Source organism: Helicoverpa armigera, chromosome 15 (assembly GCF_030705265.1).
Source record: "Helicoverpa armigera isolate CAAS_96S chromosome 15, ASM3070526v1, whole genome shotgun sequence".
Lineage (NCBI taxonomy): Eukaryota > Metazoa > Arthropoda > Insecta > Lepidoptera > Noctuidae > Helicoverpa > Helicoverpa armigera.
The window spans coordinates 10,706,069-10,722,791 of NC_087134.1; the positions used below are offsets into that span (position 1 = coordinate 10,706,069).

The 16,723-nt window shown below is 39.6% G+C and overlaps 2 protein-coding genes across 3 annotated transcripts in view; one reads left to right on the forward strand and one right to left on the reverse strand.

The window, feature by feature from the left end:
• Positions 1–16,723, reverse strand: part of LOC110377914 (protein prickle) — a 272,653-nt gene that overhangs the window by 173,618 nt on the left and 82,312 nt on the right. The window lies entirely within an intron of this gene.
• On the forward strand, positions 13,070–14,398 carry LOC110377919 (general odorant-binding protein 1). Its single transcript, XM_021336975.3, has 3 exons — positions 13,070–13,235; positions 13,335–13,515; positions 13,775–14,398. Exons 1-3 carry the CDS (start codon positions 13,101–13,103, stop codon positions 13,954–13,956), a joined length of 498 nt encoding a protein of 165 aa, XP_021192650.3. The 5' UTR covers positions 13,070–13,100; the 3' UTR covers positions 13,957–14,398.

Here is a 16,723-nt window from a genome sequence, read left to right on the forward strand (position 1 = left end):
CAACACTACAACAATAACTCGCGGTCTTGGACTACAGCTGAGATTACGAAGCACCATCTTATAGTATTGTGTTTGGCAGAGCGCAGGCACGAGGGCTTCCTCCTTACAACTAGTTAAGGCCACGTGAGAGGCTGGCGTTGCGCTGCTGCAGCAACGAGGAGCACAGGCCGCACAGGTCGAACACCTGGCGCGAGCCCAGCGCCGTGAGCCGCGGCTCCCGCGCGCAGCCCACCAGCCGGCGCCGCAGGCAGCGCGCCACCGCCTCCATCAGGTACCACTTGCCGGGGTCCATGTGCGCCATGGCCTGCGTCAGCACGCCGCGCTCGCCCGCCACCAGCACCGCGTCGAACTCGCTCAGCGGCAGCAGCCCGCGGTTGTTGGTGATGAAGCAGCGGCCGCAGCGCCGGCTCGTGAACACCGCGGCGCCCTCGGCGTCCGAGAACACCGGCTGCTGCGGCGCCAGCAGGAACATCAGCACGTACTTGTTACCGACCCGCAGCTCGTCGCTGACGAAGCTGACGGTGGCGTCGGGCGCGAGCGCGTACGACACGAGCAGGTACAGCGTCAGGTACAGGAACAGCACCAGCAGCGTCTTCTGGAACTTGGACACTTGTCGCCAGCACATCGCGCCGGCATTTTTCCGCGTGCGGCGCGTCAACCATCGCCGCGCGCTCCGACACTTCTGTGCCCGCCACGGTCGATACCCCCGCGCGTCCCACTTGTTTACAACCCTTATACCAACAACGACGGAAAAGCAACTCAATAGCTAACGACATAAGGTAGCTTATACCCTGTTGTTGGTGCGTTTACCGCTAGTGACGTGACCATGTGACAAGTTCAACGTGTATTCTTTCAAACTATACTCCAGATTGGAGAGTCATCTTTATCTCCACTAAATAAAGCTCAAAGTGGCTCGTCGTTGGCACCACGCGTGCGTGCGCGGAGATAGTGACGTGCCGCAGTGACGTATACCGCATACAAGACACGGAATCTCCGCTATTTCAGCTGCTAGGCATTTGTTTATTTTTACATAAAACAATATGTGTATTGCCAAAAGTTCTCAAATTCTAGGTCATACAATTAAATGTTTGAGTGTCGGGGAAGGTGGAACATACTATTGAACAGGAGTAGCTAGTGTAGATATGGCATTGTTTTCAGAACTCGATCAAGGAAACGAAGTATAAAACAATCAGCAGTCCGGTATCAATCGATCAGAGTAAGTCACAATATGACAACAGGTGAGGTCGATAGAGAGTAAACAATTACCTAAATGTCTTCAAACGGGAACTGTGTCGCCGAGCCCGGAAATCATTGATCTGTGGACACTACACCGAAATTCGACACTCACGAATAAGGAATGACAAAAAATATCGTGAAAGAAACAAATATTTATTAAATTTTAGTAGGGCTAAAACTACCCATAAATTGTCACCTTATAAAACAGAATGTTCAATAAACCAGCATAAGTACTTGAGAACAAAGGATGTTAAAGGCAGCAGTTTGCTCACATATCCAGTTTTCATAAAAGAAAATGGCCGCGTCCGTGACGCAATGAGCGTTCCATTAAGTTGAGTCTTCAAACCAGCACGAGTAATGAAATTCCAGCCCGGATGAGCTCAGCTTTTATATTGTTTAAGTACTTGATTTCAGAGTATATGAACTCTTATATTACATTCAATAAATCTGTATACTTACTTATGTACCAAAGAACAGATATGACTGTCGGAAAACCCACAGCTGAAACTGTAGGCTAAAAGGATGAAATTATCAATTTTGAATTAGTAATTCCTTAAATGATGTAAGAGTTCTGGGGTTTCCCAATGATAGCCTCTGGGGCATAATATCAATAAATCTCCTTATTTCGCAAATCCATCTTTTACATGCAATAAGTCTAGCAGAATAGTCAAAATGCCCAAGTAGCACAAAATGTGCCTATTTACTTTACTCTACATAATGCTCGTCTTATCGATCAGGTGTGTTTTTGCAAAAAGTAGGTATTCCTATCGCTTATCTATCAAAAGATAAATGCAGTTTATACTTTTTACAGGAAAAAACTGGTCGAAAATTCAACATTTATGATAACAGTCAGACCGGAAGCCGAACTGAATAATGCATGACTGTACATGACGTTATCAAATATTAAAGTCAGAACGATTATCATTAATCTCTGAGCATTATCATGATGATACATTTTGGTTCTTATATTGAAAATAATTATTAATCTCTAAGTTTTAATGTTTCCATCAGCACATTATTAAATGTTCTATACTGTACGGCGACTTTGTCACCTCGCTTGTAAATCTTATTGATTTTGGCATTCAACAAGTGATTGTTAAGATTTTTTTATTGTGTTGAATTGATCTCTACTGATGGTCCTCCACTATGATTCCGATTTCAGATATATTAAATTGTGTATTCAATGCCATTATCGTCTGATCCAAATCCAAAGTCTTCGGACTACACAATATGTTACATTCTGAGGTTACATTAGTTTGACTCACAAGCTATTTAATATCCTTGTCTGCGCAATGTGTTCAATCAAACTTATTCGCAGTATTATGAAATCATTATTAACGCGCTTTCCGTTTTGGTGTTAAAAACTTGGTGCCAGATGTAATTTTGATAATGTATGACTAACAAAAATAATTGAAACATAAGTAGAATTAGGCCAAAAACATTTTATTCACGAAATAGTACCCACGCAGATTTGGATAATGAGTTCAATGTTAGTTACGTAGACTAGGGGGCGTAGTAGCACTTTGTAATAGTTGTACGTATGCTAGCTAATACATTATGCGGTCAATTTATTAATTCCTTGTTGTTGTATAAACATGACATTGTGTAGATATTATGAATAAGTAATTCCAGCTTTCAGAAGTTCGTTAATTTCGTTTAGGTAGGTTAGGTACAGCCTATTTATCGTCCCACTGCTGGGCACAGGCCTCCTCTCACACGGAGAAGGATTGAGCATTAATTTCGTTTACTGTTTCGAAAAGATTGGGCAGAGTTGTACCCTTAGTTTTGTGTAAACAAGTACCTATTTGTTTATATCAATGAAAATAATATAAATAATCATTATAATTGATAGTTGCCTACATACTCTCCTGATTCTCCTCAGAATCTGAATGAAGTTCCTTGCGAATAACTTTAGTTTATGACCGAGTAAGACGTGCTATCTGCAAATGGGGTAATACCATAACTTCATGGGTTATCGCTCCGGAAATTAAACCGACCGATGGTTTATGTCCTAACCCCATGAGTCGGCATGGTGTGTAGTGGACAGTGTCCGATTACATCATGAAGTTTATAATTTAGGAGACCACCCTATAATATCGGGGATACACCGCACCTACTTCGGTTCAGTTAACTCATTTTACTCTATCTCTAACAGAAATGAATTGAATTAGGCGTGAAATAGCGAAAATAGTAAGCCATGTAATACAATACTGAAACCACGAAAACTAAAAGGGTGATATTATTATACTACAGGTTAAAATCTGAAGTGCTGCCATCTTGTATTGAATAGAAAAACTAGTTCGAACGCAGCTATAGTTTCCTCAATTAATCAATAGATGGCGTTCTAATAAACACAACAACATTACGAGGGTCAACTCTGCCATTACTATGGAAAGAAATGAAATGGGCCGAGAACGCTGAACAAATACCGCTGAAAACAGGGTCGGCAGTGACGTCACGGGTGACGTCAGAGGCCGTCTGGCGCCACCATTGAACGGCTCAAGTGTTAAACAGCAGATTATGAGGGGCTCTTTATTAATGAACGAGTGTAATGGGTTCTTTCTGAAGGTTACATCGACTTTATCATGTGGAAACTTAATATTTGCACCCGAGTCACCACTACAATTTTACCAACGCTAAAGTACCTACAGATAGCGCGCGAGTTGAATGCAGAGCTTAGGAATGCGGTATGATAGTTGACAAGGATGGCACAGTACTACACTGCAGGCGCGTGAGGTGGGGCGTGCGGATGGCGGGGGGCTCTTTACCTCAGACCCCGACTGCATTCAACTCGCGCGCTATCTGTAGGCAGATTTATTTAACGTATGTTGTTTAAGTTTGATCTGCAGTTAAATGCTATAAAGAACTTATATCATTCAGTTAAATATTTTTACTGAAAAGCGAAGAAAAATCTTGATACTTATGCAGTGACGTGATAAGTGACGTAGCATAGGAGTTCACAGAGAATTTTATATGAACGAAGACGTTAGAATTTTATATTGGATCTAATCACGCTACATGTAGGCGGTGATATGAAATGTCATTTATTATTTATGGATAGCTTAAGTAATAGAACTAGATTTATGTTCAGGCTGACGTCGACAGCTTAATACTAGACCTGATATAGGTCAGTCCATTTGTAACGTCAGTCATGTGATTAATGAAGTAGTAAAGTAAGTACCTGTTCATGTAATAGCTATAATTTCATAATGGCGGACATTTAAATCATCATTGTTTCCTAGGTTTTTCAATCTAAAATTGACAAATTGTTTATTTACCTACCTATGTTGTCTAAGTCGGGTAAAAAGGTGACTAGTAGACAGTATCATTTAGTTAATTGTCGGTAGTACCTAATATCTAATTAATAGTCGTCTAGTCGACCGTTATCCAACTTTAACTTCCCAGTTAAACTTGTAGATAAAGTTGAAACAGTGGCCGCGGCACTAACCGCAGTGAATCGTCGGTTAGTTCACAATTAACTGGCTCGCGCATAAATCACTAGTTATCGTTAATTTTAGCTAATTTATTGCACCCAACTATTGCAACCGCTTGCAGGAACTGGGAACTACGCAGTGAAGATTCAGAACCTAATATTATGATGGTGATTATCTCCTATGTATTTCTTTATAACCTCGTATATAAGGGAGTACTTTAAGGTAGTACATAGAGAAGTACATTGTGAGAGAATATAAGCGAGTATGTAGGGGAGTACATAAGGAAGTACATGAGAAACTGATAGGGTATATAGGCATTTATTATGCCATAAAAGTCATGTAGGCACTATTTTATTCATAATGATAATTAAGTATGCATTTAATTTACACAGCTAAAACCACTTCTGTCTGGAAACCTAATAGCGTAGTTCCATAAGTTTACAAATTAAATTGCACAAGACTTGAACTAAAGCAGAAAACATTCATGTCTGCCTTTTAACATTCCTATTAGCATTTCAGTTAATTTCAGATGTTATCTGCAATGAGTAATTAAAAGGTTTTTAAAAGGTTGCTTGCATTAAGGTTGGGCGACATTAAAAATCGTGAGCTTACTATGTATGCAATCAAGTGAGCAGGTATGTAATTACATAAATAAGCACGAATTTAGCTTTTCAGAAATGTTTGTTTATGGGATGAGGGCTATTCAATGCGTAAGATTTACCCCAAGATACTGAAATGTGAATTAACTTTACTTTAGTCTTTCTGTCGCCGCAATTTTCTCAAGTATGACAATGTTGCACGTAAGATTGACGTTAGGTTTAGTAAGTTACAAACAAGCAAAGCTAAGCAATGTCATAAAGAACTAATTATAAATATAACATAAATATAACATCAGTTTTGTCCATAATCTGTTAACACAAGATACGATCTACCACTATTAATAAAACGTCCATAACACTTTTAATCTCGCGTAAATGAGCGCAAAATCATCAGCACACACGCGACATTTACCGATAATGGGCGCGCGATAAATTGTCGCGCCGCACCGCGCCGACACGCGGCGAGTCGTGCGATTTATTGCGCGGATAGTCGCGGTTTTTGTCGCCGGCCAGTGGGGTGATGATGTACTGGCTCGCTGGCTGTGAAGCTGGACTGTATGATATGATATAGCAGCATAGGAATAGGTTACTCTTTTCGAGTATGTCTCACTTACTTCCTAATTTCTTACTTTGCTATGGTTTGCATCATGTAGGTTCCTTCTGCGTATTAGTTGTTGGTATGAGTTGTTGATCTTGTATATTATATCTTAATCGTCTAAGAGTTTCAGAGTCTGATACAATGGTATATTCTCAGGTCTGGAGAATGACAGGGACATCGTACACAGGGATTTGCAACGAAGAGCTGCCTGTCTGAATTTATGCTTCTCAACAGACTTTTATACATAATGTATAATAATAACTCTTGTTCTAAGATGGATGAAATCAAAATGTGCATGTGTTGTAATCACACGCACATTTGCTCAGTTTATGACTGGTCGGTCAATCGTCAGAGTTGAAGCATCGACATCATTATACTATTGAGTAAAGATGAAATGATAGGTACTAACAGCAAATAGGCAATATGGCGAATCCTGAGGAAGCTTCTCATTAAACCTAGCCTAATGGCTATGGTCTTTGTATTTCGGCTTTGATTGATACCTCTTTATACCGACGTTGGACTAAAAGCTACGGTAATGGCATTCAATTTATATAAAGCTGTACTCATTAAGCATTTGATAGGCTTTTAGAGTTATCTTAAGGTTGACTCCACCTTTTCATACCTTAAAAGGTCATTCATTAAACGATAAAAAACTAGGCGAGGTTCAACGTTTAACCAGTAAAAAATCTTAAAAATGGTAACAGTAAGCAATAGTTTCCCCCACTCCTGAATTCAAATCTTTTAAAATCAGTGTATTCCTTTATCATTCTACAGTCTTACAAGTGTAATCTCGTGCCCCTAATCTGCAACGTACAAGACGTCCGGTCCGGCCAGTAATCCGGGTGACCGGCGGTGTCCGGTGTCCGGGCCGGCTATTACCGATAAGCGCAAGACGTTTACTAAGTTAAAGGCACTATTTATTGAAGCAGACAGGGGAACGTATAGAAAGGGGAAACGTTCTGTGTGTTTTGGGTATTATCTTTCTTGCCTTTGAGCGGGTACTGCAACATTTCATATTTTTTTATCAAGATTTTCTTTTTCTCTTTACCATTTTGTTTTGTCGAGGATAATTTGGTTTGCTCTGTTTAACATTAAACATAAAGCTCATACCCGCTTAGAGATAACGTTGCATTTTAGTATTAAAAATGTAGGTCTATTCAATTGGTAAGCAATCAAATGAACTCATTTAACCTTTGGCCTAACATAAATAAAAGAATAACGTGTCAATTACCTCTCGGAGGAGGAGCCCTGATCCTGAATCATATCGAATGTAGTTAGGAAGTCCTGCAAGAAAAAAGCAATACAAGTTAAATAAGGTTAAATAGGGTTACCTATATCTTTTACCTATAAATAAAATGGAAGCGAGGTAGAATATTGTTCCTTAATATCGTCTTCATACGAATAATATGCATAGATAATTACCTAACTTTACTTCGTCTGGCTTGTCCGTCACGTCTCTACCATTCCTAACTCTAGAGCGCACGTTCTTAAGGGTCATTCAGACAAATCGCCGGCGATCAGTCAGCGAGTAGCCGTAACGCGCAGCTGTCGCAATCCCGGCATTCGGCCGGGATCGCCGGGATCCCGCGGGATTAACCCCGGGACATCAGCAGGTGCAGCGCTATGTCGCTAATTCCGCGGATTTATCGACAATAAATGTTGATGGAGATTTAAGGGGATTTGCTGTGATTGAGCTCATTGTAGGTGATTAGATTTAGCGTGTATAAACAGAGACACTGGACGTAAGAAGTAAACAATGATACTTACTACTCACGGTCAAGCTTTTAACGATGATAGGGACGTACCATTATTTTAAAGTAGGTTAACTAACCGCCACTATTTGCTTACAATTCTGTTAGGCTTGAAACAGCAGTTTATTCAACTGCACCCCTGACAATGGTTCTTTTCCAACGCCTTTTTTGATTTCAGCAAAATAAACTACATAGATAGCCCACTTACCCGAGCACACTTAATTCTGACGTGATGAGCAGTTGTCATTTTATTCAAAACATACCTGAAACAATGAAAAGTAATTCATTAGAGCATTACAATGCATGGCAAAAGTACATATAAGTAACGTTTTATTAAACGAGTACAATTATTTAATTGTGCTGAATGTTGCGGACAAAAATCTCGAATAAGGCAAACACTATAATTTTTCGAACGTAAAATAAAAGAAAATTTCGATAAATAAATCTGCCAGATATTCGTAGACAGGAATTACGAGATACGTCAGCTAAGCACAATTTATAGGAGCCGGGTAACCGCGGCCATTGTGCCAAAAACCAGCGCAGAGCATAAATCTATGTGCGGAATCAATCGCGCGGGAGGTTTTACTGTCGCCTGTCTGCGGCCCGGGTGATATGTGGCAGAATGTGGGGGGTAACTGTTATTTAGTAATATAATTAATAATTAGATAAACGTCAGAATGGTAGTCATTATTATAATGCTACTTTAACAAATTGTGCAATGACACGACAAGGATACTCTTTCACATTAAGAAAGAATTTTGGAAATTGGTCCAGCCGTTTTCGAAAAATCGTGGATAAATACTAGAAAAGCTTTTGAAATAAGAAGCTCCTTCTTTTAGCGAATTCAGTTAATGAAGAAAAGTTTCTTACAATGTCTCCTTGACACCAATTATTCAATGAAAGACATTGCTATGGTTGGGTAATACATAGTTAAGTACCTAACAAAAACTTTATTATAATTACCGGCAATTAAGGTAATATTAATTGACATCCCCGTTTACATTTCTACAGTTGTCTCTAGAACCTCGTGAGCAAAACAACAATAACTCACAATGTCTAGCTTTAATAAGCTTACTGAAACTTAAGCCCTGCTCTACATAAACTTATGATTTGCTAATAATATACACACAGCAGAAGGTGTCTAATGAAGAGTTATATTTCTCCAGATTAGTGCACGTAAATGACGTGTGTTCACATTGTTATACGGCGCGACAATTTTCCAGTCATATAAAGGTAAAGATAAGAGTGAGAGGAACGCATAAGTATGATATAGGTATTAATATAGGTATTATTATATTCTTGTATGTCTCTACCAGACCTCGGGACTATAGAGTCCCGGATTTTTGGGAGGCGAACGTGGGGCCGAAGCCAACACGCTGAAGCCCTTTTGAGACAACTTTAATGAAATGGTGACACAAAACCGACGATTATCCCTGTATACACTATAGAAATGTACCCAAGGACAACCCCCGGTTCTGTGCTAAACTATTGCTAACTATGGATGAAAACTACTTGGGCTATTGTAATGGGATGCTAATGGACTAGGAATGGGGAAACTACGGGAACTATGGCACCTGCCGATAACAATGTAATAAATACACGTAAAAATGGCAGGTGGAGACTCGCCAACTCACTTACTGGGCCCCCGGGAATCAGTCACTGAAAAGCAACAAGAGGGCAACAGGTACATGAGCGGCTGAGAAGGGTGAGGATACCTCGGCGGACTTTAAACGCAGATCACGCGCTCCCTGTGGGTCCAGCATCACCGGCCCACTCGCCACTTACCACGAGGCACCTACCCTCCGAGCATTGCTCTAGCGACTCCACTCTGACCGGCCGGTGAAGGCAAGCCAAGAGGCGGGAGACCTATCCCCCGTCATGCTTCACTCCGGCAAGCCGGAGATGGGGGACAGTATACTCTCCCTGGAGCACTCGGATATATAGCCCCGCGGGGTCGCTACTCCCCGTCATCCGCCTCAGATGCCCTGCGGGGCTTATTATATTTATTATTATAGGTATTATATTATATGTATTAGGTATTATTATAGGTAGTAAGTATGATATATATTCTATTTGGGACGAAGAATAGTACAAAGTATTATTTATGTGAACAAATACAGAGTGGACATTTTTGGTCTTCAACGGCAGACAAAAAAACTCCTGTGAATGGCTAAGATTGACAGCGACTTCGTTCTTTATGACAGATACAATAAATTACGGTGACCAATAAAAACTCTTTCGCAATAAAATGGAAAATAAGCAGTCTGCTGACGTTTGTTAAGGTACAGTTACACATGCTAGTTAGTAGCATGCTTTTTAGTATGCTCATTAGCATACTTGTTTCGAGCATGCTCTGCACTTGTCTACATTTGCTAGATATAAGCATGCTAGTTTTAGGTATGTTTCTGAAAGAGTATGCTCAAAGCAAACACTCCGGTACATATGACATTTTATAGCGTGCTTACTATCAGTTCAATCAAAATCATGGACAATCAAACAGCCATTCGTATGGAGTTGAATAGAATAATTCTTTTGGTAGCGTTGCAATGCGTCCAAAAACTTCTCTCAGACAGATAGAAAGAAAAAAACAAGGAATACGAAGATTTGGGTCCGTGATTGGCTGAGTAGAAGAGAAAAACTTGGAGCAAATACTCGATTGTTAGTCGAAATGAGCGAAGAAGATATTAATGGTTACAAAAATCGTACGAAAGCGTACGAATGAGCATGCTCAATAAGCAAATCTGTTCACACACGCTATAAGCACGCCCCCTTCCACCCGCGCTGCTGGTAGCATGCCCAATAATCGCACGACCGTCAATTTTCGAGCAAACTCGAAACTAGCATGCTCATTATTAGCAATGTTTAGACACACGTACCACTAAGTAGCAATTGCTCAAAAGTAGCATGCTTTCGTGCTACTAACTAGCATGTGTAACTGTACCTTTAGCCCATACATCATACCATTTACTTTTATACTGAGCAGTTCTTGAGATTAATCACGATGGCGTAAAGGTTCAACATTTACATTCAACAATGGTTTCAATCTCGTACCTTGCCCAAAGCCATGCAAAATGTAGCCTATAGCGTTCTTCGATAAATGGGTTATCTGACCATGAATACTTACTTATCTAGACACACGGCAGTGTGTCCGCCAAGTTCGAGCAAAAAAGGCGACACACCGGCCGTGGGTTATATTACACGAACCATTTCGGGCCAAATTCGACCCCCCTGTAACTCAAAATCTATTTTATTTACGCATATCAAATTTCTAGTATCTGTTGAGACCCCCTCACTTATCTAAAATACAAAATTTCATTAATATACCTATTGTAGGTCTTGAGATATTGACGTCAGAAAATCGCTATTTTTACTATACACTGATTCACTTATTCACTTATTCACTGATTCACTGACTCACTCATCAAAAACCTAGACCACTTCCAATGGTCGTATTGACTTGAAATTTGGCATGGAGGTAGGTCTTTATGTCAAGGTAAAGGGAAAAATCTGAAAATGGCCAAATGTGAGTCGGTTTCAAAATAATGAAGGTGTTTTATACCCGGTGTAAATTTATACCCCTAAGGAACTAAAACGAACTAAATTTATCTATATTTATATAATATATCTTCGAATGGTACAAAGGTTTGTATTTAGTCAAAGTAAAGTAAAAATCTGAAAACGGCCAAGTGTGAATCACTTTCGAAAATAACGAATGTGTAACTTTGATCCACGAACATAATATATGATAACATGTCATGTCAGTCAGTTGGTAAATCTAGTCATAGTTAATCTAGTTCATTTCTTTGTAAGAAACATAGTGCATATTAAAAAATCTAAAAGATAGTATAAATGAGACATTTCTTTAACTAACTTCATCATAAGAAAAAAATAAAATAAACAACCTTACAAAAATAAATGAAATCCCACCCAAAACAAAAATGTGAAAGACTGCCAAGTTCGATAATATGGGAATGCTTCGCCTATAAAAGAAGTGAGATCTGAATAAGTACCAAGTTCCATACACATACCTCAGTTAAAAATAGTTACTTTTTAATGATGATTACTTGGCAAGTTTTAATAGAAAATTAAATACTTGATTCATTGCGTTTAGTAGGTTTAAAACAAGGTGTATGAAAACTTGCCAAGTAACAAAGCATTCCCATATTATCGAACTTGGCAGTCTTTCACATTTTTGTTTTGGGTGGGATATTTTTCACAACGACAAACATTCTAACTCTTAATGAACTTATTGGATTTAGGAATTTACTTAATTCCCAAATCCCGTATATCATTGCACCCACACACTCAGGAGCCCAGCAGCTATCAAGCTAATGTTCGTCTGAACACATAGCCGTGTCGCCCTCTACGTAATTAGCCCATCCGTCATCACAATCAGAATTAATAAGCATTATTAACGAACACAGCGGAACACATACTGCTAAGTAAAGGATTTGTTTGTTTAGTCTGTTATGTCGTAGTAAAGGGCTATTTAAAGTTCGAAGGAACATTGTCTGAAGTTTTTGAACACTATAAGTAAACATATATTTTAAGCCGGTGTGGATATTAATAGCTGTATACTGGATAGGCAATATAATTAATTGCTAATGATTGATTGTCTTTAGACAACGAGTACTAAACATTATAGGGAAAAGCTTTATTATGCGTGCTTGTACAGCTAGAGTTCCCAAGTCTCTAATTAGTAAAAGTTTCAAACTAGTGATAACTTAAAGGTAAAATAAAGGTAATTAAGTGAAGGTACTGTTATTGATCATAAAAATGTAAGTTTTATTGACATTTCATATTCTAGAAGAGTACAATAGATAGGAGATTTTTTTTGTCTTTTACTTCCAGTAAGGGCTCATAGTATCTCTTAGTTTCAATCAACATAAGAAAAGCTCATATAGTTCTCATTGCGTCGCAAGCTGCTCAGCTATTTACGAACAAAGTTCCGAGAAGTACGGTAGACCGCACATCAGTGGTAACTGTCGTGCACCTTAACTCAATAGTAATAAGTACGCTTTTCCTATAAAACTGTTACCACTGACCTGATGTTGACTGTACAGGTCGACGACACAAGGACGTTGCACATCCGTTATATTGCTCGCGCACCCGATGCGCATACATAATCACCATGTGTTGGGAGACATTTCAATATTATTGCGCATGTTATTATTTAGACTACGTGAAAAACCAAGCTGCCTGAAATCGTTTTTGCTGATTCAAACTTGACCAGTTTTCATTGATGAACTTGACTTCATTTGGCGCCGCTACTTTACGAGGTTACAAACAGCCACGAGTAAGCAAATTAATTATAATTACTGTCCCCAGCAATGACCACTCACAGCAAAAACACCATGACACACCACATCTACGGGACACACCTTCGGCAATTAACTAACAGGGTACTAATTAAACAAGTGACAATTAAGCCTGGTCATTGATATAAAATGAGGCAAAGAGATAGATCGCAACAGTTTTCAAGATGGCCGACTCAAGATGGCTGTTTGCCCGCGTTTTCTGCCTCGTACTCATGATGGGCTCGGCGATGTCCTCCAAGGAACTGCTTACAAAGATGACAGGGGGGTTCACCAAGGTCGTGGATGCGTGTAAAACTGAGGTAAACAGACTTTAACAGCCTTCTGGTCCCTCGAAACCAAATGAGAATTCCTAAGGTACACGGTGAAGCTACATGATTCCAATGTCGTTTTTCCCACAGCTGAGCGTAGGCGACCACATAATGCAAGATATGTACAACTTCTGGCGCGAGGAGTATCAGCTGGTGAACAGAGACCTGGGCTGCATGATCATGTGCATGACGGCCAAGCTTGACCTCATCGGAGACGATCAGAAGATGCATCATGGAAAGGCTGAAGAGTTCGCCAAGAGCCATGGCGCTGGTAGGTTGACTTGCTAAGATTATGGATTATCTAATCCTTCATGTAATTTTCCTAACTGCAGTTATTTGGCAAATAACGCTTAGGTATCTTTAATTGGTATCTTAAAACTAATTATGCAAGCCGCGATAACAAGTAAATTTACTGCAAAGTTAGCAAATTAATAATTACAATCTTTGTAAACCTGTACCTAAGTCTATATTACAAAGAAACTAAAGCATTATAATATAAATTGTATAAGCCATCAATCTATTCTCCCCAGACGAAGCCTTAGCCAAACAGCTGGTGGGTTTGATTCACGGCTGTGAGACTCAGCACCAAGCCATCGAGGACCACTGCAGCCGGGCCCTGGAGATAGCCAAGTGCTTCCGCACCAAGATCCACGAGCTCAAGTGGGCGCCCAGCATGGAGGTTATCATGGAGGAGATCATGACTGCCGCCTAGATGGAGATGGAGATAGGAATGGGAAGAGGAGGAAGGGAAAGAGTTGAAGGAGAGGAAAAGATAGAAATAAAAAGAAGGAAAGAGGGAGGAATAGGCAAAAAGCTTTAGGTACATAGATTGAGATTTAATAACGTAGGTAGTATTGAGAGAGGGAGATTTTGGTCATATTTTTAGTAGGATTAATTTGTTGTCGGTACTGATGTGTAGGTAGTTTTTAAATGGTAAAAAACAACGCGAAAGACATGTGTAAGTAGGGATAGTTATAATCTTAAACATAAATAATCGTGTTTTGCAATACTAATCTAAGGGTATTTATGGCAAGTTTTACTTATGTATAGTATTTGTGACTAACAATAATTACATCTCCCTCAAATCGTCAGTTAGCTGTTACTGTGTATTGTGTTTTATTAATTAAAGGTTTTAAGAAATCGTTTTCTTGTTACATTAGTTGTTAATCATTAGTTACAAGCTACATAATTAAATTATGTTTTATTATTGAATAACCTTTACACCATATGAATAATATGGTTACATACAACACATTACAATTAACTCTGTGCTGATGATTAAGTTTCAGTTTACCCATCTAAAAGCTCCCTCTGTTATATGTATAAATGGCATACTATTTTACGTATCTGAGGATGCCATCTCCAATACGAATCAATTACTTACTTCAATACAACGATATTTTTCCCAAGCTCATACTTCACCGTGATTGAATGCACCGCACTGCAAGTTTATGGGGCAGATTATGTAAATGGCCGCTATACAAGAATAACACTTACGATTCAATAACCAACGTCTTGTGAATCGCCGATAAACCCGCACCTGCTCCCGGCTCCGCTTGTATTTGTATTGATACCACGCGACGCACATTTTCGCCGACAAATACAAATAAAATTATAAATAAGGAAAAAGTATGGCAGTCTAGTCACACCCCTCGTATGTAGGGAACGAGCAGAAGGTTCAGTTTGAACAAATGTATGACAATCTCATGTTGGATGCTCGTAAGTTGTTCCGACTAAAATACTTAACTTTCTGTGATCTGATCAGAGTATTAGGTTTCTTAACTTAATGACAATATTTATAATTAACAAGAAGAAGGAGCTTTTTTACTATTTTTCTTCGACAAGTCTTTGATGATTAAAAGCAATGATTGCAAACTCGATAAGATTGTTTTGCTTAGAATTATATTCAGCAGTGATGCAAACATGTTGTCAGTTGTGCAACTTCTGATTATATGTTTACAGCGAGCACAGTTAGGGTTCAGCAATAAAAGTAAATAACAGCGGGGCTCAGGTGCGAGGCGTTCAAATAGATTTAACTGCGCCAAGCACGTATTGTTTGTTGGCTGGTTTATACGGAACCCACTAACGGAATGTTGCGTCTCCAGCCGTGATTGGTGGACCCTTACACCAGCCATTTTATTACCAGTATATCTGTCTGTAAGCCTTGCTTGGGTGATGCTGTCCAACGACAGGTTTTGATAGATTTAATTTTATGGCGCTGTGTATAATAGTGTACTTTGAAGTGTTACTAAATATGGCCTAGGTATTGTTGTCATGGGTGTTCGAAGAAAATTAATTTCCTGAAACCTTATGGAATGTTACAAACACTTTATGGCCGCTGATATAAAATGTAATAAAATAATAATGCGTGGCCTGTTACTTCCTTGATAGTAGTAATTAAATAATAGATAACTTAGAGCCAGAACCGCGCCTCAAGACTACTTGAGATCATCTCAAGGAGGTTGAACCACCTGTATCAGGTATAGAGAGAGCATCTCTGTGGCAGTCGAGACAACAGTATGGCGGCACTAAGTAAATCTGTTGGCGCCGTTATCACTACATCAGAGTTCGATTAACGCTGCATGCTTAGCGACCACAGAGCTTTATAGTCGACAGAAGGCGCACTCGACGGAAACATCAAACATTATAGTTGAAACTCGTTTCGACATAATAGCAATTGAAGCTTAGATTCAATGTGTAATTACGGTGTTTAAGACAACACTTGCTGTGGTTGCCAAAAAGGTTTATGATGATTATGGTTCATTCATGGGCAGCCATATAAAGAACACATAGGATGCAAGTAACATTCGTGCTTATCATAAGTCTTTCCCTAATCCTTCTGTACACATGTATTAGCAGTGGGCAGTGTAGGTGCAGGGCACGGTGCGCAGGCGCACGGCGCGATTGTGCTGTCGCGTAATGGCGGCGATAGTCCAGAGTTATGGCGCAATTAACGGCACAAAGTCTCACGTGGCGCAGGGTTAACCCGTGTGAAACGATTCACGGGGATTGGTTTATTGTAACGCAGTGATTGAGGGTTAGAAAGCCTGGGTGGTGTAAGCTAACTTAAAGGTTAAGTGTCCAGTTAGTTAAAGAACGGGACATTTGTTACTCTGTGCCAAGAACAGCTAGTGGTGAGGAACGGGTGTACTGACCCATTTTAATAACCAATGCAATCAAACGTTCAAATCAAGCTTAAGAAACTAGACAGTTTAAGCTATCTGGAAGCTGACTGATTGTCATCATAAAATTGTAAAACCAAGAAACCCCAGGCTTTTAACGATCAAAATTAATGTAACAAACGTTTCTCACACACTAACAAGCAGAACAGACAGACAATTTAGTCTAGAAAGTAAAATCATATTTCGCTTTTCCCGGCTGGGCACAATCCGCACAATATGGCTGGTCTTACGCATTCATTTCCATTACGCGTAGCCGCCGATGTAGGAGAGGTAACGTTCAGCGCCTTCTAAGGCGTA

What these genes read in the sequence shown, in the direction of transcription:
- LOC110377919 (XM_021336975.3), top strand. Translation starts at nt 13,101, where the DNA reads ATGGCCGACTCAAGATGGCTGTTTGCCCGCGTTTTCTGCCTCGTACTC. An exon ending in TGGATGCGTGTAAAACTGAG is followed by an intron (nt 13,236 to 13,334) that starts GTAAACAGACTT and finishes TTTTTCCCACAG; the next exon opens with CTGAGCGTAGGCGACCACAT. An exon ending in CGCCAAGAGCCATGGCGCTG is followed by an intron (nt 13,516 to 13,774) that starts GTAGGTTGACTT and finishes TATTCTCCCCAG; the next exon opens with ACGAAGCCTTAGCCAAACAG.